Source organism: Erithacus rubecula (genome assembly GCF_903797595.1).
Source record: "Erithacus rubecula genome assembly, chromosome: 23".
Taxonomy (NCBI): Eukaryota; Metazoa; Chordata; class Aves; order Passeriformes; family Muscicapidae; genus Erithacus; species Erithacus rubecula.
The window spans coordinates 6323551-6347396 of record NC_136675.1 but is presented as its reverse complement, the minus strand read 5'-3'; the positions used below and the strand labels follow the sequence as shown (position 1 = coordinate 6347396).

The 23846-nt window shown below is 54.3% G+C and overlaps 3 protein-coding genes across 11 annotated transcripts; all 3 read left to right on the top strand.

Annotated features, from left to right (window-relative positions):
- The first annotated feature begins 3980 nt into the window (after positions 1–3980).
- Positions 3981–10380, top strand: CNR2 (cannabinoid receptor 2). Of its 7 annotated transcripts, none has more exons than XM_079325486.1 (3): positions 3981–4010; positions 4134–4529; positions 8649–10380. In XM_079325486.1, exon 3 carries the CDS (start codon positions 8715–8717, stop codon positions 9762–9764), a length of 1050 nt encoding a protein of 349 aa, XP_079181612.1. In that variant the 5' UTR covers positions 3981–4010; positions 4134–4529; positions 8649–8714; the 3' UTR covers positions 9765–10380. The 7 variants fall into 7 exon arrangements, with proteins under 7 accessions (XP_079181612.1, XP_079181614.1, XP_079181613.1 ...); XM_079325488.1 differs by having other exon boundaries at positions 3988–4010; positions 4385–4529; XM_079325487.1 differs by having other exon boundaries at positions 3988–4077; positions 4385–4529.
- An 851-nt stretch (positions 10381–11231) lies between these two features.
- Positions 11232–16544, top strand: FUCA1 (alpha-L-fucosidase 1). Its single transcript, XM_079325896.1, has 8 exons — positions 11232–11589; positions 12657–12791; positions 12990–13127; positions 13759–13864; positions 14207–14407; positions 15051–15241; positions 15728–15827; positions 16308–16544. Exons 1-8 carry the CDS (start codon positions 11246–11248, stop codon positions 16446–16448), a joined length of 1356 nt encoding a protein of 451 aa, XP_079182022.1. The 5' UTR covers positions 11232–11245; the 3' UTR covers positions 16449–16544.
- A 265-nt stretch (positions 16545–16809) lies between these two features.
- Positions 16810–22400, top strand: HMGCL (3-hydroxy-3-methylglutaryl-CoA lyase; the record flags this gene model as incomplete). 3 transcript variants are annotated; one of them, XM_079325893.1, is made up of 9 exons in its annotated part: positions 16810–17332; positions 17818–17904; positions 18018–18125; positions 18465–18560; positions 19063–19211; positions 19539–19602; positions 20810–20998; positions 21207–21332; positions 21632–21893. In XM_079325893.1, the coding sequence occupies exons 1-9, from the start codon at positions 16880–16882 to the stop codon at positions 21731–21733; spliced, it is 1374 nt and encodes a 457-aa protein (XP_079182019.1). In that variant the 5' UTR covers positions 16810–16879. The 3 variants fall into 3 exon arrangements, with proteins under 3 accessions (XP_079182019.1, XP_079182020.1, XP_079182021.1); XM_079325894.1 differs by lacking the exon at positions 16810–17332 and adding an exon at positions 17449–17550 and having other exon boundaries at positions 21632–22400; XM_079325895.1 differs by lacking the exons at positions 16810–17332; positions 19539–19602; positions 20810–20998; positions 21207–21332; positions 21632–21893 and adding an exon at positions 17449–17550 and having other exon boundaries at positions 19063–19215.
- Positions 22401–23846: the final 1446 nt, after the last annotated feature.

Here is a 23846-nt window from a genome sequence, read left to right as displayed (position 1 = left end):
AGGCAAAGAGCCTAAAAAGAAGTTTATATTCATCGTGAAGTTATTAAAAAAGCCAGCAGATATTTTAATACACAAGATGTGTTGACATCCCCGAGCCCAGACCTTTGTTCCTTTTCTTTATTGTCTGTTTGCACAAAGCAAGCTGAAATTAATGTTTTCCTCCCCTTGCTTTGGATTTCTTGGCACAGCTGAGGTCCTTATAGCAGCTTTTTTTTTGTCTTTAGATGGAAGACAACAATCTCTGCTGTAAGCCTTGAAATTCCACTCATTAATAAACAACACTGCTATAATGCACATCAGCAGATTTTTGCTTTGTTTCTATCTCTAGTGTGTTTATTTCTGCTAAAACACAATTTCACCCCAGCGTGTGGATGTTTTCAAGCCAGGACATGTCAGTGGGATTAAGAAACAACATTTTGCAGGCTGCAAATGTTCTGTTCTCTTGTCTGGGGAGCACAACAGTGTGTACTTTTCAATTCAGATCAAGGATGTCACAAGGTCTGGCAGTTTGTCCTCACTATCTTTGAGATAGTTAAAGAAACATCTTGTCTTTTAGAGCTGGTTTTGGGGTCAGGCTGACGCATTTAGCCTGGGGGAGCAGGAAATGTCAGTGATAAACCATTCCTGTATTTGTACAGCAACTGTCCCACCGAAACAAACTGAGTCATTTGCAGGCCCAGCAGAAACACACACGAGGGTATTTTGTAAAGCAAAGGGGCAAATACCCCCAAACACCACAAATCCAGCTTGCAAAGTTTCACCCTTCAGCTCTTGGAGCCCTGTTGGTTTCCTCTCCTGGAAAGGAGATGTTCCCAGGGCTGGGGTAACCACAGCACAGACAGAAACACTCAACAGCACAGACTGAATCCCAGGGTTCTGTCTCAATTCAACAGGAGCTACACCGCTTCAAATCATGTTTTTTAAACCCTTTTCCTTTTCAAAAGTCTCTGTAACATTTGTGATTCCTAAGCCTGTGGCACTACATCACCCTCAGTTCCTCATGGGCAGGCTGGGATATTTTTGCTGCCTCCAGGATCGTGCTGTGCCCACCCTGGGTGTCCTGCAGCCCTCCAGGTGCTCCAGGTGCTGGAACAGGACAGTGTTTCCAGAGCCACCCTGCTGTGCCACCTGTGACTCACACCTGGTGGCCTCAGCTCCACCACATGCAGGTTCCCATTGTGCAAGTGTCTGCTCTGTCTGGATTATTCCACTTCCTCCAGGCACTCCTGCAATAAATCCCTCATGTTCCCAGGGAGCTGTGCTACCCAAACCCTCCTCAGCTCCTCACAGCACCTCAAGGATTCCCTCAGCCACTTTTATTTTTCACTGCCTCTCACAGCAAACATGAATCCAGCCCAGGGAAGCAGCTCCATCTGTGCTGGCACTGCCACAACCAGCAAGTCCCAGTGAAGACAAAGCCTCCAGAGCTTCATTAGCCCTAAATTAAGATGCTTCCAGCTGTGGCTGGGATGGATCTCTCCACACATGTGCTCCTGCCTGAGTGTTTCAGTGGAGCAGCTCAGCGTGGATGCTGCAGGAAATCTGCAGCACGGATGACTCATTTGTTAAATCAACACTGAACCATTGCCCCAGTTTTATTTCACAGTGACGAGTTTCCGGCAGTGGGTGACTTTCAGTAAACCCAAGATGTTTACTTTTTGTGGCTCCAAGAGCCCCATGACACACTTGAAACTCGTTGGATGTTTCCACCTGAGCCAAACATTAACCAGATTGTTAATCTAAGTTTCCTCATGAGGGAAACTCGCAAGCTTGTGTTTTCTTTTAAATCTGCATGAAAGCACTGGGTATACAGTAATGTTTAGAATATCCTTTATTCTGCCTGGCAGAGGACCTGTGTTCATCAAATAAAATTCAGGATATTCACAGCAGTGAGCTGCAGGAACTAAGCAGATATTTGAACCTCTGCAGGGTAAATAGAGAAGAGTTTCAAGAAGCCAAACAATGTAGTAAAACTACACACTTTAATTGCTTAAATCTCCTTATAAATATATTGATATAAGCTTTGGACATTAATTAAATTGGTGTCCAGTAGCTGAGTTACATCAGCTGCAGAACACGAGTTCCCTCCTCTGCAGGGCTGGAGCTCGTGAGTGTGAGCTCACATCCACCTCTGCATTGTGCACTGGTGTGTGTGGGTGTGCACCAGCAGCCAAACCACCCCGGACACCGGCAGATCCCTTATCCAAACCTCAGCCTGGGGGCTTGAAAGGGCTTGTGCTGAAGCAGCTTTGTCGCAGCTGACAGCCCCACTCTGAAAAGCAAACACATCCAGGCACGACTCAGAGTCACACCCTGTTTTCTGCCTCGACAGCTCCCCGTGTGAACCGACACCGCCTGTGAGTCACAGAACACTGCAGGAACCTTCAGCCCGTTTAAATCGATATGCCTGGTTCAAGTCCTAGCAGCAGGGAAAACATTTTTACCTGAACTCTCCTCCCTCCACAGGAGCAGCAGAAGTGTTCCTGCAGCAGGCCAGGGCACTGGAGAATCCCTCAGACAAACCCTGTCTGCTGTCAGGAGCTGTGCTAGACACAGCAGGAAATCTGGGAGGCTTTTTCTGAGAATTTTCTCTAGGAGTGCAGCAAAGTCACTCACCGTGGCTCTCTGAGTCACACCTTATCAAGGTGAGCAGTGCCCCCACCCTCAGCCCCTTCTGCACCACCCAGTTTTCAAATTCAGCCCCAGCAAACACAACAGGCAGAGGAGCAAATCCCTGTCCTCCCACAGAGCACAGACACCCTTCCTGCAGGGGCTGGTGTCTGTCTGAGTGTCCCATCACAGGCTGTGTGTGCCAGCACGGCCCCAGGGCTCCACTCTGCTCTGGAGACAGAACCACCACTGCCTGCACAGCCTTCCTTCCACCCTGGGGCTCTTCCCAAAGCAGGGTTATTCCAGCCTGGAAAAAATCCAAGCTGGCCAAAAAGCCTTTACATTACAGGAATCAGCTCTAATGGTTTTCCTGTAGTCTGGCAGAATTTTTTGCTACAAATCAGAGTCAAATTGAAAGCTTCTAACCATGCTGTAATAATAATATTTCTTTCCTATAACAGATTCCTGTGACACAACAGTTCCCTCTGCAGACAGAGGAAATTTGGGTCCATATTTCACAGAATGCTGCTGGATATGAAGCTGTGTCAGAGCAGGGAATAATTTGGGGCTGGGTGCTGCTGCTGGAACTCAGGCCACGTATAAAAAACCTTTCTGTTTCACACCTGCTCTTTATAGTCTCATACTTGTTTTTGCAGATTTCTCAATTCCTGGGAACGGAACAACTGACAACTGACAACTCATCATTTCCAGAAGGGGGTCCCAGCCCCGCCCAGCCCCGAAAGGCTCGGGCAGGTCCCTGCAGAGCCAGGGAATCCCCTTTTCCCGCCGGGGCCCAGGAGGAAGCGCGGAGTTCCCCGTTCTGCCTCTTTGTCCGGCTCTCCCTGGAGAGGGCAGCCGAGCACCGCTGAGCTCCGGCGGCTGCTGCCAAACCCCTGAGCCACGAACAGGACGGAGGCAAAGCGGGCTTTGGAGAGGACGGGGTGGGACCGCTCGGATTCCACCGAATGAGGGAACTGAGATCCCAGCAGGAGGGAAAGTTGAGTTCGCAGCTGGAGAATCAATTTGCTGGTGTTGGGGTGGTGAGGTGCATCCGAGGGCTGAGGATCACTTTCCCTCTCTTCCAAGGCTCCCCAGCACAGCCTGTACCGTCTATATCTACCCACAATGTGGCCACTTCCTTTGGGATTTGGGGCTGACACGGTGATATTGTCCCTGTGTCACCCAGCAGCTGCTTTCCAGCCCAGTCCCTGGGCAGCTGCTGGAGGAAGGATGGATGAGAGCAGGTACAGCAGTGACACAGCCTCTGCAGCCCCCACTCCTTCCTGACCACAGGCTCTGTGTGTCTGGAGACCTCAACTCATTTCCCTTCCATTTGAAGGGAGAAAATCATCTCGTTCTCTGGCACGAGCTGATTGTTACAGAGAAATTCAGGGACACAGGTGAGGTCTGTGCTGCAGGCACAGACAGCAGAATTCTGAGCTTGCCCTTGGACCTGCACATAACCAGGTACATGCAGATTCACGTCTAGTTTTCTTCCTCCCCATACTTTTCCATGTTCCCAGAGAAATCAGGAAGAGAACCTGAGTGTCTCTTGCCTCAAACTCTGCAGTTACATGGAGAAATGAGAGGGACTGGGATGGTTATTTCAGCGAGCCTGAGGGTTTGGGTGGTTGTAGCTGTGGCACGAGCAGGCAGCAGAACACAACACCCAGAGGAGAAGTGAGAGGAAGGAAAGAAAACCCGACACATTCTCCGAAAGAATGTGACAGAGAGCAAGGAAGCAGAGGAAGGATTCACACTGATGGATTTCCAGCCCAGGGGAATAAACCAGAATGGTTCAACGAACCCAGATGAAAGCAGAAGTGCCGTGAGAGGAGAGGGAAGCAGGAGCTGTCCACAGCTGCAGCGAGTGCCCTGAGAGCCGGAGGGATGGGAAGCCCCAGAGCATCCGTGGGGAGGTGAGTGGTTTGTGTTTGCTGACCCACTGCATCCTGCAGGCTTCTTTTTCTTCACATCATCCCTGAGAGCCGTCGGTGCTGCAGGCTGGGGAGACTCTGCTGCACCGGGAGATTCCCAGGATTAACTATCAGCTGTTTGAGAGAAACTGCAAGGCAATGTGGAACAGAGGGTGGGCAATTGGTTTTTAGGATGGATTGTTACTTAAGGAGAAGGTGAAAGGTAAGTGCTTGGGTTAACTCTTCACAGCTGATTTGGAGAATTGTTAATGTTGGATCAGTTCATCAGGAACTGAGTGACAGGACAAGGGGAATGGGTTCAAAGAAATCTTTTTCTGTGAGGGTGGGGAGGTCCTGGCACAGGTTGCCCAGAGCAGCTGTGGCTGCTCCATCCTTGGAAGTGTCTAAGCTAATTCCAAAATAATGGAAAAATTTCTGCAACTAAACCAAGAAATCACATATAAACTGTTGGTAAAGCAAAAGATAGTTTGCTTTTTCAGCAAGTGAAATTTGCAAGCTTTAGTGACAATTTTTGCATAAATCATAGCACTTATTCATAGTAGGTAATAATTTAAGACATTTTATTTTATTGCAAAGCTCAAAACCCTCAGACATTCTGAACATGAAACATTCAAGAGCTTTCAGAGTGCTGCTGCAGGCACAATGCACTGGCTGATTGCAGCAGGAAAATTTGATTTTACATTATCTAAGCAACTGGTAGGTAAGTTTTTAATGAGCAGGATGCTGTGATGGCAATGTGGATGCAGAAGCCATCCCAGGTGGGGCAGGGATGGTGCTGCTGCGTGCGAGGCACCAGCCACTGACAAGGAAAAGGACTTTCCATTTGTAAATTTAATTTCCCCCAAAGCCAGTTGGAGTTATTGGGCTGGAGTGAGTGGGCTCACAGCAGATCTAATGGGAGGGGAGGTTTCTCTGCTGCTCTGGGCACTTTGCAATCATTGAGGCTTTTTCAGGAATATGTTGCATTCCAAGTGTCTTATCTGGACTCTGTTCCTAATAACTCACTCCTCGTTCATTCACTGTGTTTTTTCCTGGGGTTCTGCTCTTGTTACTGGGGGGGTTCTACTTGCAAGGACACATTATTTTGGCAAAATATTCCCTACCCTGGGCCTTCCTGCTGGCAGGAGATGCTGTGCTGTGATCAGAGTTAATCCTGTGCAGCAGCCTGGGGAGTCTCAGCTCAGCTGCTCACTTCCAGGGAACCAGTCCCTCTGTGCCACAGCTCCTGGATCTAAAGGAGAGCCAGAAGCCACTTGGCTCTTTCTTGTTGAGCTGAGGGCTTGCCAGGCTGGGTGTGGGGAGATGCACAGCCATGCCTGGGGCTGGAATTCCCCAGGAGGTGGAGATGCTGCTCTTGGAAAGGGGGGTTTCCACCCTGGAAGTGGGATTTGCCCCATGGAGGATGCTGCAGGTCAGCTCTGCCCCAGGAACCAGATATGGGCTGGCACTTCTCCCAGGAGCTAAGCCAGGCAGGGGGCAGAGGCCATGGACAAACAAATCCAGGGCCCATCTGACACGAGGAAAATGTCCCTTGGGCAGGAAAAAGCAGCTTTGTGGCCAAAAATGAAAAAAGAAATGAAGGAAAGGCAGTGCAAGCAGAGGAGCTCTTGGCACTGCCTGTGTTTTCATGCTCATGCAGAAGAGACCTTTTGCTGGAGCAAAGCCCTGTGCTTTCCCTCAGGGACTCAGGAGCTGCAGGGAGGGTCTGGGGGAGCAAAGAGATCTGTCCTTGCATTCAGCCTGAGACAGAGCAGATGGGGGAGAGGAAGATTGAGGCTGGCTAATTGCTGTGAGCCCAGCACAGGACTTTGAACCTGAGGTTTTTTCAACTTAGTGGAGAGAGCTGGGCCAGGACAGGAGCACAGGAGTTATTTTAACATTATGAGCAGATTGTCTCCCCGAGCAGCATCAGGGATGGCATTTTGCTGCCTTCATTCCCTTGCCTGGTGTTCAGTGCTTTCCAGGCTCCTAAGGATGTTAGCTGGATATTGCACAACTGCAGGTTTGAGGATTTACAATGGTCCTGGGAATGCTGGCTGCAGGTAATGGATGCCAAGGTGATGCTGGAGGCTGCTTAATGAAGAGATGTCTTGGTTTGGATGCTGGGGTTTGGCTGGGGAGGTTTGGAGGCTCGAGGCAGTTGCTGTTCCAGTGGTCCCTGGTGAGCTCTGCCATATGAAAAGTCCATCTGTCTGCTAAATCCATCTCTCTCCAGAGGGAGGGATGTTGTCAGATTTAATAACAGCAGTTGGTAATCCCTGCTGCCTGTGTGGTGTTCCTGTGAAGGGCTGCAGGAAACCAGAGCACTGAGCTCTGAGGGCAATGTCCTGCTCCTGTGTTGTTACCCCATGCAGGAGCCTGATGTAAGAGGGCAGCTTGTTGCAACAGTCAACACATCAGCCCCAAATCCAGGACTCCTCCCCAACATCCTCCAGCCTGCAATGCCAAGAAATCCCAATCAGAATTGCCCTGCTCTGCCTGTAACATGCACTGAACTCAGTGCAGCCACCAATATCCCAGCACTGACAGGCTCAGGAGTCAAATGTGGGGCTGGAGCTCTTTGTCACCTCCTGGGCAGCCTCTCGAGTCACTGGGCCTATTTTGCAACTCCTGAAACACAGGAAGAGTGATGAGTGTCAGGGAAATCAGTGGGGAAGGAAGTCCCAGTTATAAAACTCGTGTCACTGCTGAGATGTCACAGAGGTTTGCTGGGCAGTGCTGGCTGTTGTCACCTCCACCAGCAGCTGAATTTCACACAGTAGGCAGAGGAACCACAGATGGAGATGGAACCCACAGCCCTGCAGTCCTGCCCCTGCCCTGTGGCTGTCACATCCTGGCCCTGCCTGCGTGTTTGGGACATTTCCTCTTTCACAAGAGAGCCCAGGGCAGAGAGAGGCAGTGACTTGTTTGTTCTGAGAGAAAGGGAACTGTCAGCTCCATGCTCTCCTCTCCAGCAGAGGGAACTCATGATCCCATTGCCTGGATGAGGCATCCTGGAAGGTTTTGGGATGGGGGATCCTGTTCCATGGACTTGGGCACAGGGTTTTGCTGTAATTCAGCAGGTTTGGGTATCCCACAGCTGCCTCTCCACCTGCTCTCTAACCCAGTCCAGGGTAACCTTGTTCTCTAAACCAAAGCAGCACAGCTTGGTTTAAACACCAGTGCAATCCACAGAAAGAATGGGAGAAAATAACACCTGAAGGACAAATTATGAAGATGAAGGGGATTAAATGCATTGACCTGCAGAGAAAAACCCAACTCCTGCTGCAGAATTCACTGAGTAGCTCAGCATCTGCCCTCTGTAAAATCAGGCATTTCCCTCCATCACACCTCTGCTGATGCTAAAAGTATTGATAAAATTAACCAAATCCTGGGTATAGACAGGCTTGGGTGGTCTCAGTTCTGCATGTGCCCATTTGTATGTTAAACTGTACTCTAATATCAATCTCTAATTAATCTCTAATCATATCTATTATCACTCTGACTATGCCACATGGAAGATGGAGGGGGAAACAACTGCAATGAGCTTTGTAAAGCTGCAATGGGCAAGCTCAAATATAAACCCAGTCTTGTTGTTTTCTATGTTCAAACAACTTTGGTGAGGAGTAAATCCTTCAGAGTGCACTTTGTGTTCCCAGATGAGCTGCACTGAGTCCCTGGCAGGGCAATCCTCCCATCCTGCTCCATCCAAGCCATCTCCCAGGGCAGCTGCAGTGGGACAGGCAGTTCTGCAGGGCCTGCCTGCCCACATCAGTGTCCCCATCAGCAATCCCTTCCAGTGCTGCTGGCCCTGAGCAGTGAATCCTGGAGGAGTGGTAGGAGCTGCCTTAGGATTCTCAGCATTGCTGCTTCCCTCTTGTGGTGAGGAACCAGTCTGGGAGACTGGGTGCTGTGGGAAATGGGTCTCAGCCACAGCAGCAGTGGGACAGAGCCTGGAGCTCTGCTGGGAAAGTGTGGAAGTTGGCTCCAGTGTTTGGGCTGTGGACCTGCAAGCTGCTCTCTATGGACTGATTTCATTTTGCTTGCTTCCCTCTCAAGAGAGGGAAGTGTCTGGGTTGAATTTATTGCTTGTCATGTCCTCTTCACCTCCACCTTTTTCAGAGCATCTGAAGAAGTGCAGAAGGAAGCAGAAGGTTCTCTGTGAACCCCCAGCTCCAGGTAACCACCATGGATACTTGCAAGGTACCTGCAAACGCCTCCAAGTGCAGTGGAAACACCATGGAGTGCTTCATGGTGCTCAGCACACAGGCACAGAAGATCAGCATTGGCATCCTGTGTGGCCTCTTTGGGACAATGTGTGTTTTTGAGAACTCCTTGGTGCTTTACCTGATTTTCTCTTCCCCTGGGATCAGGAAAAAACCTTCCTACCTCTTCATCGGCAGCCTGGCCCTGGCTGACATCCTGGCCAGCATCATCTTTGTCTGCAGCTTTGTGAACTTCCACGTGTTCAACGAGGCTGGTTTCTCCAAGGAGGTGTTCCTGCTGCAGCTGGGAGGGGTGAACACATCCTTCTCTGCCTCCCTCAGCAGCCTGCTGCTCACAGCCCTGGACCGCTACATCTCCATCAGCCGGCCCTCGGAGTACAAGCTCCTGATGACCAGGAAAAGAGCCTGGGCAGCCCTGGCCGTGCTCTGGGTGACCTGTGCCACCATTGCTTGCCTGCCCCTGCTGGGCTGGAATTGCTGCGTGCTGGATTCTGTCTGCTCCGAGCTGTTCCCCTTTGTGGATGACAATTACCAGTCAGGCTGGGTGTGTTTCATCATGGTGCTGCTGGGCTGCATCGTCTACGCCTACGCCCACGTGCTCTGGAGGGCTCGCCAGCACGTGGCCTACATGGAGAAGCACCAGGCACAGGTAGGCAAGCAGAACAGCAGGATGAGGATGGATGTGATGCTGGCCAAGACCCTGGTGATGGTGCTGGCTGTGCTCATGCTCTGCTGGTCCCCCGTGCTCGTGCTCATGATCTACAGCATCTTCGCCAGGCTGAGCGACCACCTGCGCAAGGTGTTCGCCTTCTGCAGCACCCTCTGCCTGCTCAACTCCATGGTGAACCCCATCATTTATGCCCTGAGGAGCAAGGAGCTGTTCTCCTCCCTCATGAGGGTGCTCTCCCACTTCAGGAGGCAGCTGAAGCTCACTGAGGAGAGCCCAGAAGCAGAGAGCACCCACAAGTCCTCTGTGATTGAGACTGTGTGTGAGGACACCCACACAGTGTAGGGAGGCACCTGTGGGAGATCCACACCCTCAGGCTGGAAGGAACAGTCTGGATCACTTTTCTCTTCTGCTGGGAGTAGAGAGATCAGCTGCAGCTCCTGCTAATGCCACCCTTCAACACTGGGACATAAAGTGCACAGACTTTGCTCCCAGCACAGGTTGGGATTGTTGAGGTGTCCTGTTCAGGGCCAGGAGTTGGACTGGATGATCTTTGGGGTGTCCCTTCCAGCTCAGGATATTCCACGATTCTGTGATAATCCCCCACCATGGGAGGTTCAGGTTGGACATCAGCAGGAATTCCTTCATGGAAAAGGTGGTCAGGCTTTGGAAGGGGCTGCCCAGGGAGGTTTGGAGTTCCCATCCCTGCCAGTGTCACCTGGGCATGGCACTCAGTGCTCTGGGCTGCTGCCAAAGTGGGGTTTGGGCACAGCTTGGACTCGATGGTCTGGGAGGGCTTTTCCAACCTCAATGGAATGTTCCCACTGTGGCTTGAGGACTTGGCCAGAGCTGGGCCAGACAGGACCCTCAGGCAGCACACTTCTTCCAGCAGGTTTCAGGAGAACTGACCTAACCACACAAGTGTTTGTTGGATGTTATGTGATTAAACATATAAACCATTTTCCAGGTTCTTCTTCCTTTTCTTTCCTAGTGTACAAAGTCCTCCAGGTGACAAGATTAAGCCCAAACTGGGGCAAATACTTTGAGCATGAGGAATTTATTTGAGGTTGGTTTTTTGCAAACTATGCAAAAGCACACTTTTAGCTGAATGGACAATGAAATGGGACAGGACCCTTTCACCAGTAACCTGCAGCAGCTGGGCTCCTGCCAGCTCCCAAAATGCCTCCAACAGGGATGAGCCTGGCTGGGGCATGGCCAGCAGGTCCTTGCACTCTGCCCTGTGTCCCAGAGGATGCACCCAGCCCTGCCCAGCCCTGTCCTGGCTGCACGGGAGGGTCTGGAGAAGGGGAGACTTGGAAGGGCAGCTCCAATCTCTGTGACCATGGACAGGATCCAAGGGAATGGCTGGAGCTGTGCCAGGGGAATTTGGGGTGGGTTTAGGGAAAGGTTCTTCTCTAAAGTGCTGGGCACAGCCCGAGGCTGCCACAGCTCCAGGAGGGTTTGGACTCACTGCCAGGATCCCCAGGGTGGGATTGTTGGGGTGTCTGGGCAGGGCCAGGGCTGGGACTGGGGGATCCTTCATCCCTCCAGCTCGGGATATTCCGTGATCCTGCTCCAGAGGCTGGTCCTGTTCCTGGGGATAACGGCAGTGCCTGAACAAGCTCTGCTCTAATTAGTGCTGGTGGCTCAGTGGGGTCAGGGCAGCCTTGTGGGGGGAGCTGGAGCTGTGATTTGGGATGCGGTGCGAACAAACACCGCGGATTGTTGCGGCCGAACAGGGTCGGGCCTCAGCCTCGAACCCGCGGCCCCGGGGAGAACCGCGACGGCGGTGACGTCACGTGGGCACGGCGGTGACGTCACTGGCCATGGCGGCGCGGGCGCTGCTCTGTGTGGCGGCCGCGCTGGGCCCGGCCCTGGCCGAGCCCCGGTACCGCCCGGACTGGGCCAGCCTGGACGCGCGGCCGCTGCCGGCCTGGTTCGACCGGGCCAAGGTGGGGGTGTTCGTGCACTGGGGCGTGTTCTCCGTGCCCGCCTGGGGCTCCGAGTGGTTCTGGTGGCACTGGCAGGGCCTGCACGATGCCGCCTGCGAGCGCTTCGTGCGCCGCCGCTTCCCGCCCGGCACCACCTACGCTGAGTTCGCGCCCCTTTTCACCGCCCACGACTTCCAGCCCCGCCAGTGGGCACAGCTCTTCCAGCGGGCCGGGGCCAGGTCAGCGCCGGGGGCGCCGCACTTGGGTCCCTGAGGGGATGAGGAGAACCTGAGGGGATGGGGAGAACCTGAGGGGATGAGTGCCATGTCCAGGGATTCCTGAGGGGATGGAGAGAGCCTGAGGGGATGAGTGCCATGTCCAGGGATTCCTGAGGGGATGGAGAGAGCCTGAGGGGATGAGTGCCATGTCCAGGGATTCCTGAGGGGATGGGGAGAGCCTGAGGGGATGAGGCATCCCTGAGGGGATGAGTGCCATGTCCAGGGATCCCTGAGGGGATGGGGAGAACCTGAGGGGATGAGTGCCATGTCCAGGGATTCCTGAGGGGATGGAGAGAAGCTGAGGGGATGAGTGCCATGTCCAGGGATCACTGAGGGGATGGAGAGAAGCTGAGGGGATGGAGAGAGCCTGAGGGGATGAGGCATCCCTGAGGGGATGAGTGCCATGGCCAAGGGTCCTGAGGGGATGGGGAGAACCTGAGGGAATGAGTGCCATGTCCAGGGATTCCTGAGGGGATGGGGAGAGCCTGAGGGGATGAGTGCCATGGCTAAGGGTCCCTGAGGGGATGAGTGCCATGGCCAAAGGTCCCTGAGGGGATGAGTGCCATGGCCAAAGGTCCCTGAGGGGATGGATGATGAATCTCGGGGTCCCTGCACATACAGAGAAGCCATTTCTGGCAATCTGTGTGTCGGTCAGAGCGTGTGTGGGAGGCCCAGAGGGAATGAGGGATGGGTCTGCGTGTCCCCAAGGGGATGGAAAAGCTTGGGAAGCATATGGGATTGTTCTCAAGGGTTTCTGAGGGGAGTGAAGGGGCATCCTTGAGGGACTGGGGATCTCTGAGCAGTGCTGGAGATCCCTGAGGGTGCTGAGGACATGACAGGTCTTGCTCCTATGAGTATTGACTGTTCATTCTTTCCCAGCATTAAAATCCATTAAAAGCCCCTCTTATTCTTGTATTTGCTTCTGAATTCAGAGGATAGTACAGGCTGTGGTTATCCAGTGGGTTTGCAGCGAGGCTGGGAAATATCTTAGTTGTTCTTTGCCATCCCAAATCTTTTTCTCCTCTCAGATATGTGGTCCTGACCACCAAGCACCACGAGGGCTTCACCAACTGGGGGTCACCAGTGTCCTGGAACTGGAATTCTGTGGATACAGGGCCCCACCGGGACCTGGTGGGAGAGCTGGGAGAAGCCCTCAGGGAGAGGTAGGACCTGCCAGAGCTTTTCTTTCAGAGCAGTGAATCCTCCTGGCTGTGCTTGACAAAGAGCAGAAAACCCCTGAGCTCAGTGTGAAAAATGGAGCGCTTGCAAATGATGAAAAATAATAGTGCCAGTAATTTAATTTCCTCTGCTTCTGAATCCCTGCTGGAGCCTAACTCTGCCCTCTGTGTTTTGTCCTTCAGCAACCTCCGTTATGGGCTCTACCACTCCCTGATGGAGTGGTTTAACCCTCTCTACCTCGCTGACAAACAAAGTGACTTCAAGACCCAGAACTTTGTTTTGAAGAAGACCATGCCAGAACTTTATGACCTTGTCTTAAAGTAAGAGCCACAACCAGCTCAGAATCACCAGCATGTCCTGGTTTTATTTCTATAGAGAAAAGTGTAAAGTGAATGCCAAGAAGAGAAATGTTGATTTTTGCCAAGGCAAATTCACCTGCAATGATTTGTGGTGATTTGAAAAGGGGTTCACTTTTGCCCTGTGGAAGATCTAATCTGTAGAATAAGGCTGGGACAAATTTTTTCCTGTAAAAGCAATTCCCTTTAATCCTGCCTTTGTGCAGGGTGGCTGGAAGTGGAGCAAACATCAGTATTTTGTAGAATAGAAGAGTGAATTTGCATCCTTGCCTTGCTTTCCCTTGCTGACAAAAATACAAGGCTTGGGTTTGTGGGTTGTTGTCCCAGCTCAAGAATGTGCCTCATAATTGCCTTTGGGGTGCCAAATTCTGGGGGTTTTTGGAAGAACTGCACCCTTTCTTGAGCTGTGGAGCAACACCTTGTTCTTTGCTGCTGCAAGATCCTCCCTTAGAACCCTGTGAGAAGCAAAAAATGAAGCAAAAACCTCCTGGTGATGTCAGGCAGTGGGAAGGGGAAGTGAAATGACCCCACAGCCAAGCAACACAGTGTGGCAGGAGCAGATCAGCCATTTTGAAACAGCATCTATCTCCCTTAGATACAAACCAGATGTGATTTGGTCAGATGGAGACTGGGAAGCTCCAGATTCCTACTGGAATTCCACCTCTTTCCTTGCCTGGCTCTATAACGACAGCCCTGTCAAGGTACTGTGCCCCTGGTGGCACTGGGTGGGTGTGGAAGGGCAGGAAGCTGTGGGGTGTGTGATCAAACCAGATCCTTGCCTTTTGCCAAACGTGTTTTATTCTCTGACAAAAAGAATAAAGGCTGTGCTGCTGTGACAGCTCCACTGCCCTTTGCATGGGAGACTCAGACCAGGAGCTTTGTTGCTCTCTGAGTGAGCAGAGGGAGGGGACTCAGACCAGGAGCTTTGTTGCTCTCTGAGTGAGCAGAGGGAGGGATTCAGCCTTTTCCATTACACAGGGAATTTTTAGGTGACTGCCCAAGAACAGAAGCTTCTGTGCCCTGAGCTCTTTTCCTTCCCTCAGGACACCGTGGTTGTCAACGATCGCTGGGGTCGGGGCTGCTCCTGTCGCCACGGGGGTTTCTACAACTGTGCTGACAAGTACAGGCCAGGCACCCTGCCAGAGCACAAGTGGGAGATGTGCTCCTCCCTGGACAGGCTCTCCTGGGGCTACCGCAGCAACATGAGCCTTGCCGAGGTGATGGATGAAACCAGCATGATCGAGGTGAGAATTGTGAGGGGATGGATGAAACCAGCATGATCGAGGGGAGAACTGTGAGGGGATGGATGAAACCAGCATGATCGAGGTGAGAATTGTGAGGGGATGGATGAAACCAGCATGATCGAGGTGAGAACTGTGAGGGGATGGATGAAACCAGCATGATCGAGGTGAGAATTGTGAGGGGATGGATGAAACCAGCATGATCGAGGTGAGAATTGTGAGGGGATGGATGAAACCAGCATGATCGAGGGGAGAACTGCGAGGGGATGGATGAAACCAGCATGATCGAGGGGAGAACTGTGAGGGGATGGATGAAACCAGCATGATCGAGGTGAGGACTGTGAGGGGATGGATGAAACCAGCATGATCGAGGTGAGAACTGCCAGGGGATGGATGAAACCAGCATGATCAAGGTGAGAACTGTGAGGGCATGGATGAAACCAGCATGATCGAGATGAGAACTGTGAGGGCATGGATGAAACCAGCATGATCGAGGGGAGAACTGTGAGGGGATGGATGAAACCAGCATGATCGAGGTGAGAATTGCTGGGAATTTGAGGTTTCTGGGGCAGCTGATGAGGATGAAACTCAGTTCCTGTCTGAGGTGAAGATAATGCAGTTTGTTATCTTGCTTTATTTGCCACAGGAGCTGGTGCAGACTGTGAGTTTTGGTGGCAACTACCTCCTCAATGTGGGGCCTACAAAAGAAGGGGTGATTGTCCCCATCTTCCAGGAAAGGCTCCTGGCCCTTGGGAGGTGGCTGGACACCAATGGGGAGGCAATTTATGAATCCCAGCCTTGGAGGGTGCAGATGGAGAACACCACAGACATGGTCTGGTAAGGGCTCTGCTGTTCAGACCACCTGAGCTGATGTTTATTTCTTATCTTTTCCTAAATTTGGTACATCCTGTAGTCTTGCTGTTAGGATTTCATCCATCTTTCTGCAGTAGGAAAAAAAACAACCCTTCCTTTAAAACATGTCCACACTGTGGCTGTCAGGATTGTTTAAGTAGTGGACCTGGCCAGAAATACCTACAAAATGGAGTTGTTTTTATTTCCTCCAGTGTGTTCAGCCCAGAAATGTAGAGCAAGGATCAGATGAGGCCGTGTATCCACCCTGGCTGAGGCCAGGACAGGCACACATGGACTTTGTTTGGGTTTCATCAGCCAGCACTGAGTGGCTGATGGTGAGTCCAAAGTGACAGATGTTGGAGTCAGGGAAAGTAGGTGACCCCTGTGAGTGAGAGAAGGCAAGGCAGTGTTCTTGTGGAAGGGTCAGGTTTGTGTCTGGTGCCCTCACCTGCTGAACTCCTGCTCCCTCAGGTACACCTCCAAGGGACCACTGGTCTTTGCCATCTTCCTGTTCTGGCCTCAGGACAGTGTCCTGTGTCTGTCCTCACCCATCCCATCCCCAGACACACAGGTAAGGGACTTAGAGCAGGACAGCACACACTGAGCCCACCTGGGGCATTTGTGGGAAGGGTTTGTTTAGGGCTGGGGAGGTTGAGTGCTCTGGGCTCCCTGCAGCAGCCCAGCTGTTCCCCAGGCTTTGGCTCACGTGGGGCAGGGGACAGGAGCTGCCAGGGAAGATTGCTGTCCTGCATTTTTGGTGCAGGGCAGGGAAGCAAACAGGCAGAGAGCAGGAGTGGCTGTGCTGCAGCTCAGGTGCAGTGCCCTGCTCCTGGCACCGTGACGCAAATGGCAGAGTGTCCTTTGCTCTGAACAAACAGGGGCAAAGCATCAGCAACAAACAAACCCAAACAACAAACTGCAGCCTGTGTGTCCCCCCTGTGCCACGTGAGCCACTCCTGGGCACCTGCAGGGCCTGTGGGACATGCTGGGCTGTGCAGAAGGGGCTGCTGAGCTCTCTCAGTGTCCCCTTCCCTCCTTCCTCCCTCTGCAGGTGACACTGCTGGGCTTTTCTGGGACTCTGAAGTGGCAGAACCAGCCAGGGAAGGGGATGCTCATAACCCTGCCCTACATAGTGCCATCTCCTCTCCCTCCTCAGTCTGGCTGGGCTGTGAAGCTCGAGGGAGTGAAGTGATGCTGGGGGGGGACACAGCATCTCCCACTGCCTTTCTGTTTGATTGAATCCAAGAGCATTTTTATGTTTCACGTTGAATACATTATTTTTCACTTGGGAGAATCTCTCCTCCAGTCTCTGTTGCCTTGTGTCACTCTGGTGTTGGTTGTGATCAGCTGCTTCCATGATAAATAAATCTAATGGAAGTTTGCTGGAAGAAATCTGTAAAAAATACGATACAAACCCATCAACAAACTTTTATTAATATTCTGCTGGAGACAGCTACAAGAAAAGGTTTTGTTCTTAGTGAATTTAAGAGACTCCACCGTTGTGAGCTGCACTTGTAACTTTTGCTTTCACTGCTGAACTTCTGAACTTTGTGTTCCAGTGAGGGCAGGTTTCCTGCGTGGGTGCTGAACTTCTTCAAAAGGGTTGGACAAGGTGTGTGAGTGATGACACTGCTCCCACGAGCACGGGCTGTGGTGAAGGCACCACAGCAGCGCAGCCAGGCCTTGTTCTGCTCCTGTCCGAGCACAACCTGCCGGGAACGTGGAGCTGAGCACGGGCAGAGCCGCGGGGCCACGTGCGGAGCTGCTGTTTGTGGGGCTGTTACTCAAACAACAAACATCCACCAGCCCCGGCTCCAGAGAACCGCCTGCGAGTGCCAGGGACCGGCGGTGACGCCGTTACAAACAAAAAAACGGGACAAAAAGGGACAACAGAGCGATGGCCTCTTGGCCCCCCAAGCCCATGGCGCCGGTGACCCCTGGCGCGGAGCGGGGCCCGCCCCGAACAAACAGCGCCGGCCGTATAAGTGCGCGGCGGGCGCGCTGCCGGCACTGCCGCTGCAGAAGATGCCGCGCTGTGACACGGGCTCCGCGCCGCGGGACGGCGCCTGGGCGCAGGTACGGGATGGGGACGGGACAGCGACACCGCGACAGCGACACCGGGGACAGAGGGGACACGGGGCCACGCGGGGAGACACGTGAGAGCGGCGCCACGTGACAGCCGAGCCACGCCCCCGCGGGGTCACCTGCCGGGGGTGGGTGCGGTCACGTGGTGGCGCGCGGACATGGCGGCGGCGCGGCGGCTCCTGCCGCGCTGGGCGGGATCGCTGCGGCCCGTGAGGAGCGGGGAGACACCGGGGAGACACCGGGAGGAGCGGGGAGACACCGGGGAGGGACCGGGGAGACACCGGGGAGGGACCGGGAGGAGCGGGGAGACACCGGGGAGGGACCGGGGAGGGACCGGGAGGAGCGGGGAGACACCGGGGAGGGACCGGGGAGGGACCGGGACAGGGCCGGGAGGAGCGGGGCCGGTGTGCGAGCAGCGGTGACCCCGGGCCGGGCTCCGGGGCTCCGGGGCTCGGCTGATCCTCCCCCCGTGCCAGGTGAGCTCCGCGGCGGCGAGCGGCGCGTACCCGAAGCGGGTGAAGGTGGTGGAGGTGGGACCCCGCGACGGGCTCCAGAACGAGAAGGTACCGACTGCGGCTCCTTTTTTTTTATTTTTTATTTTTCTTTTAGTGGTGGAAGAGTTTATTATGGAAATAATAATAACTTTATGTCGTTTTTCTTCTCTTCTTCTTGTTAGAATGTTGTGCCCACCCCAGTGAAGATCAATTTGATCAACATGCTGTCAGAGACAGGGCTGCAGGTCATAGAGGCCACCAGCTTCGTGTCCCCCAAGTGGGTTCCTCAGGTGGGTGCTCAGGCAGATCTGCAGTGCTGTGTTCTAGAAGTGCAGCAACCCAGTGATTCTGCTTGCTCCCAAATCCCTGGTACTGGGCAAGGACCACAGAGGAGTTCAAACATCCCAGAGCTTCCCTCTGGAGCCTGGGGCAGAGCAAAGGGACAGGCAGGTCACACACTCAGAGCTGTTGGTGCACCCTGGCCTGGCTGGGTGACCCCTGACCCCTCACTGGGTGCACTTCTGTTTGCTTTTGGAGCTCTGATCCTTAAATCTTTCAGTTCCCTGTATGAATAGGAATGTTAATGATGATTTCCTGAGTGTCTCCCTCACAGTTTGCTGCTTTTGCAGATGGCTGATCACACCGAGGTCATGCAGGGGATTCAGAAATTCCCTGGGATCAGTTACCCTGTGCTGACTCCAAACCTGAAGGGATTCCAGGCAGCGGTAAGGGCTGGGAAAGGCTGAACATCCACTCTGGGCTGCTGCCAATCCCACCTGCTCCTGCTCTCCTGCACCTCTGCCTTCCCCTTTGCAAGGCAAACTCAGATGTGTCCTGTGCAGAATGAACTGAGGGGAGGGTTGGGTTGTTTGGGGGAAAATACTTTTATAGAATGAGAGAACTGTAGTCAGACATGGTAAATCAGAGTCATTGAGTTCAGAGAAGAGTTCTGAATAAGTCTAAATAAGCAAGACAGGTTTATTTAGGAACAGAAGAGTCTCTGGAAAGGGAAGTTTCTCTACCAAGAGGTGTCCCTGAAACCCTTGAATTAACACTTGGCCATGAAATCATCAAGTTGTGGCTTTGTCTGTCATTTCTCTCACAAGGAAAATCACCTGGCTTTGACTTAACAGCAGTGCTGGCTTAAGGGATGGACCTGCTAATCTCAGGGCTCTTTTCCACCCCCAGTGGTTCCTGTGATTCCAGTTTGGGATTTTTTATTTGCAGGTGGCAGCAGGGGCCAAAGAGGTGTCAATCTTTGGGGCAGCATCTGAGCTGTTCACCCAGAAAAACATCAACTGCTCCATTGAGGAGAGCCTGGAGAGGTTTGAGGAGGTCATGAAGGCAGCAAGGGAAGCCAACATTCCTGTCAGGGGGTAAGGACTTCCTGCTGGAATTCACCCACTTGTGATCATTCATTCTGTAATAATCCAGAATCAATGTGGGTCAGATTTTCTTGGGCAAATATCCCACGTGGAAATGCAGAGATCACACACCCACCACCCCTGTGGGCTCATCTTGGCAAACTTCACACCCATGGAGGAAGAAATTGTAGAAATTCTGTAACCTTTGGCCACTGGACTTCTGGAATATAAAATTAATTCTCCCATCTTGTAGACATGGAAGATGCACAAGTCCTGACTGATTTGTCTAGTAGAATCTCACTGCCCTTTTCCAGCTAAAAGTGGGTTTTTTAACCACAGATATGTTTCCTGTGTCCTTGGATGTCCCTATGAAGGGAAGATTTCTGCAGCTAAAGTTGCAGAGGTGAGTCAGTCATAAACCAGAATTCCTGAGAGGGTTTTGATTTATTCTTATTTTTAGGGATGTGAAGTGGGCACTGGGGGATGTGTCAGACCATTTAAGCTAAGGGAATATCCAGGTACTCAGAGACAGAATGGGGAGTTGAGGGAGGTTTGGGCACCTGGAGGTTTTTAATCCCAGAGAAGAGTGTCCAGGGAATCATGGAACAGCAGGAATGAGCTGTGGGGAGGGAAGGAGGTGCCCAGGTGTGCAGGGATGGGCTGTGGCAGGGAGGGGATGCCCAGGTGTGCAGGAGTGGGCTGTGGCAGGGATGGAGGTGCCCAGGTGTGCAGGGATGGGCAGGGAGGGATGCCCAGGTGTGCAGGGATGGGCAGGGAGGGATGCCCAGGTGTGCAGGAGTGGGCTGTGGCAGGGAGGGATGCCCAGGTGTGCAGGGATGGGCTGTGGGGAGGGAAAGGAAGAGTCCAGGTGTGCAGGAGTGGGCTGTGGCAGGGAGGGATGCCCAGGTGTGCAGGAGTGGGCTGTGGGGAGGGAAGGGGATGCCCAGGTGTGCAGGGATGGCAGGAGGGATGCCCAGGTGTGCAGGAGTGGGCTGTGGCAGGGAGGGATGCCCAGGTGTGCAGGGATGGGCTGTGGGAGGGAAGGGATGCCAGGTGTGCAGGGATGGGCAGGAGGGGATGCCCAGGTGTGCAGGGATGAGCTGTGGCAGGGATGGAGATGCCCAGGTGTGCAGGGATGGGCTGTGGCAGGGAGGGGATGCCCAGGTGTGCAGGGATGGGCTGTGGCAGGGAGGGATGCCCAGGTGTGCAGGGATGGGCAGGGAGGGGATGCCCAGGTGTGCAGGGATGGGCTGTGGCAGGGAGGGGATGCCCAGGTGTGCAGGGATGGGCAGGGAGGGGATGCCCAGGTGTGCAGGAGTGGGCTGTGGCAGGGATGGAGGTGCCCAGGTGTGCAGGGATGGGCTGTGGCAGGGATGGGGGTGCCCAGGTGTGCAGGGATGGGCTGTGGCAGGGATGGAGGTGCCCAGGTGTGCAGGGATGGGCTGTGGCAGGGATGGAGGTGCCCAGGTGTGCAGGGATGGGCTGTGGCAGGGAGGGGATGCCCAGGTGTGCAGGGATGGGCTGTGGCAGGGATGGAGGTGCCCAGGTGTGCAAGAGTGGGCTGTGGCAGGGAGGGGATGCCCTCTCAGTGCCCTGCTGCTGTGGCACAGGTCTCCAAGAAGATGTACTCCATGGGGTGCTACGAGATCTCCCTGGGGGACACCATTGGCGTGGGCACCCCTGGCAGCATGAGGGAGATGCTGGCAGTGGTGATGAAGGAGGTGCCCGTGGGGGCTCTGGCTGTTCACTGCCATGACACCTATGGACAGGCTCTGGCCAACATCCTGGTGGCCCTGCAGGTAGGATTCCTGCTCTGGCTCCTGCTGTGGGTGGGTTGGAAGGGCATTAAAGCCCATCTTGCTGCACCCCTTGCCCATCTCCCACTGTCCCAGCTCTCCAAGCCCCATCCAGCCTGGCCTGGGGCAGCCACACAGATAGAGCAGCTTTCCTTGCTGGGTTTGTTTTGTGCTTGCAGAGCAGCCCCTGACTCTGTGTGTTGGTTTGCAGATGGGGGTGAGCGTGGTGGATGCTTCTGTGGCTGGCCTGGGGGGGTGTCCCTATGCCCAGGGAGCCTCTGGCAACGTGGCCACAGAGGACTTGGTGTACATGCTGAATGGGCTGGGCATCCACACGGTGAGTGGCAGCTGCTCTGAGCCTGGGGGGACAGCTGGGGGGGCTCAGGGGGGCTGGGGAGAGACTTCACAGTGACAGGACACAGGGAATGGCTTCTCCCTGACACAGGGAATGGCTTCTCCCTGACACAGGGCAGGCTTGGGTGGGATATTAGAGAAAAATATTCCCTGTAAGGGTGGGGAGGGCACCCAGAGCAGCTGGGGCTGCCCCTGGCAGGGCCCAGGCTGGACCCTGGGCTTTGGAGCAGCCTGGGACAGTGGGAGATTCCCTCAGGGCATGTCCTGTGCTTTCCCGTGCAGGGGGTGGATCTCCAGAAGCTGATGGACACAGGCACCTTCATCTGCAATGCCCTCAACAGAAAAACCAATTCCAAGGTGTCTCAGGCCTCCTGCAGACTGTGACAGAGGAATTCCTGCTTGGGTTGGAACAAACCAAGGATCCAGCACTGGCTGGGATTCCTCTCTGGTCTCCCGAGCTCCTTCCCAGCTCAGCACGTGAGAGAAAGCTCAAAATCCAGCAGAATGATGAAGAAATGGAAGAATACTCTATTTTATTACATTATATTGGACCTCGAGGCTGTCACCCTGTGCCTTAGAGAAGGGAGGACGTGGAGGGGCTGAGGAGAGCTCAGCCCTGAGCAGCACCAGCAGCTCCTGCTGCAGAGCCAGGGAGCTCCCCTGGTGCTGCAGGGACTGGGCTCCTGCTCTGTATCTGTTCTAAGATACCTCCAATTACTAGGAATAATAAATACATTATTTAATAGTCTAAACTATTAAAAATTTGATTCAGCTGAACCAGCTGAGGAGCTTTTGCTGCTGGTTTGGTTCCAAGTGCCTCTTCTAGGTGGAAACTCAGCATCATCATGGGCTGAGGGGGTGAGGAATTCCTTCCACCCCCAGATAGCAGAGAAACACCCCAACTCTTCTATTTAAAATAATTTAATTGAACAGTTTATTTGTGAGACTGGAGACAAGCACATGAACTCTGTCCTTTCTGGGGGCAGAGCAGGATTGAGAGGCTGTGTGTGCTTCCTCTCCACATGACTTCAATAAACTGTAATCATTACCAGACCTCCGCTAATAAACGCCGCAGAAATGAGGCTGAATCGGGCAGCAAGTGGGGGGTTTGGGGTAGTAATTCGGGGTTTTGGGGCAATAATTCGGGGTTTTGGGGCAGTAACTCGGGGTTTGGGGCAGTAATTGGGGGTTTGGGGCAGTAATTGGGGGTTTTGGGGCAGTATTTCGGGGTTTTGGGGCAGTATTTCGGGGTTTTGGGGCAGTGTCCTCCTCCCGCCGCCAGGGGGCGCTGCCGCCCCGGGCTCTCCGCAGTGGCTCCGCCCCTTTGCGCGCGCAGCAATGGCCGCCGTCCCCCCGCGGTGTTTTGGCCGCGCCGTCGCTCCGTAGCGCTGACACGTTTCCATGGAGGAGCCGCGCGCGTGGCGCCGGGGGCGGGGCCAAGGCCCGGCCTTAAAGGGGCCGCGCCCCGCGCGGGGCTGAGCGGGAGCGGCGGCAGCGGCGGGTGAGAGAGCGGGGGAACCGGGTGGGAACCGGGGAGCACGGGCACGGGCACGGATGTGCTGCCCTGCCCTGCTTCCTTTGCTAGGGAGAGCCAAAACCGCCGCGGTTTGCGGTATCCCCGGGTCTCTGGAACAGTTCCGGTCCCCGGGGTCCGTTCTGCCCCTCGATCCCCGGGACCGCTCCGGTCCCTCCCGCTCCTGCCCCCGCTCCCCCGCTGAAATCCGCCTTATTTTACCTTCCCCGCCCTCTCCCGGCTGGCCCAGCTGCGGATCCCCCCAGCCCGGGACGGGGCGGTTTGCGGGGCTCAGGGTGGGATGAAATTTCCCGGTTCGGGTCCTTCCCCCGCTCCTGCCCCGCCCCGGGGCCCGCGGGGGTCGCTGCGGTTGCGGGGCCCCAAAGTCCCGTCCGGGAGGAAGGGAGGAGCGAGGCCTGGGGAGAAAAACAGGGAATGGCGGCAGGGCCAGAGCGATCCCCCAATCTCCCTGCGGAGACCAGCTCCAATATAATAATTAATCATTTAATTGATAATGAGAAACTCGCCTGCCCCTGAGGGGGGGTTTAAACAGGAAGAGCCGGGTTCGTGTCCGGGAGGTGTGACCGGACCTGGGGCAGCACCGGCGGCAGCGCTGACGTGACAGGGGCAGGGCAGGTGTGACAGAGGCAGGTGTGACAGGGGCAGGGCAGGTGTGACAGAGGCAGGTGTGACAGGGGCAGGGCAGGTGTGACAGGGGCAGGGCAGGTGTGACAGGGGAGGTGTGACAGGGGCCGGGCAGGTGTGACAGGGGCAGGGCAGGTGTGACACTGGGACAGGTGTGACAGGGAGGTGTGACAGAGGCAGGGCTGGTGTGACAGGGACAGGTGTGCAGGGCCGGCAGGTGTGACAGAGGCAGGGCAGGTGTGACAGGGACAGGTGTGACGGGCCGGGCAGGTGACAGGGGCCGGGCTGGTGTGACAGGGACAGGTGTGACAGGGACAGGGCAGGTTGTGACGGGGCCGG

What these genes read in the sequence shown, in the direction of transcription:
- CNR2 (XM_079325486.1), top strand. Translation starts at nt 8,715, where the DNA reads ATGGATACTTGCAAGGTACCTGCAAACGCCTCCAAGTGCAGTGGAAAC.
- FUCA1 (XM_079325896.1), top strand. Translation starts at nt 11,246, where the DNA reads ATGGCGGCGCGGGCGCTGCTCTGTGTGGCGGCCGCGCTGGGCCCGGCC. An exon ending in GGAGAAGCCCTCAGGGAGAG is followed by an intron (nt 12,792 to 12,989) that starts GTAGGACCTGCC and finishes TTTGTCCTTCAG; the next exon opens with CAACCTCCGTTATGGGCTCT. An exon ending in CTTTATGACCTTGTCTTAAA is followed by an intron (nt 13,128 to 13,758) that starts GTAAGAGCCACA and finishes TATCTCCCTTAG; the next exon opens with ATACAAACCAGATGTGATTT.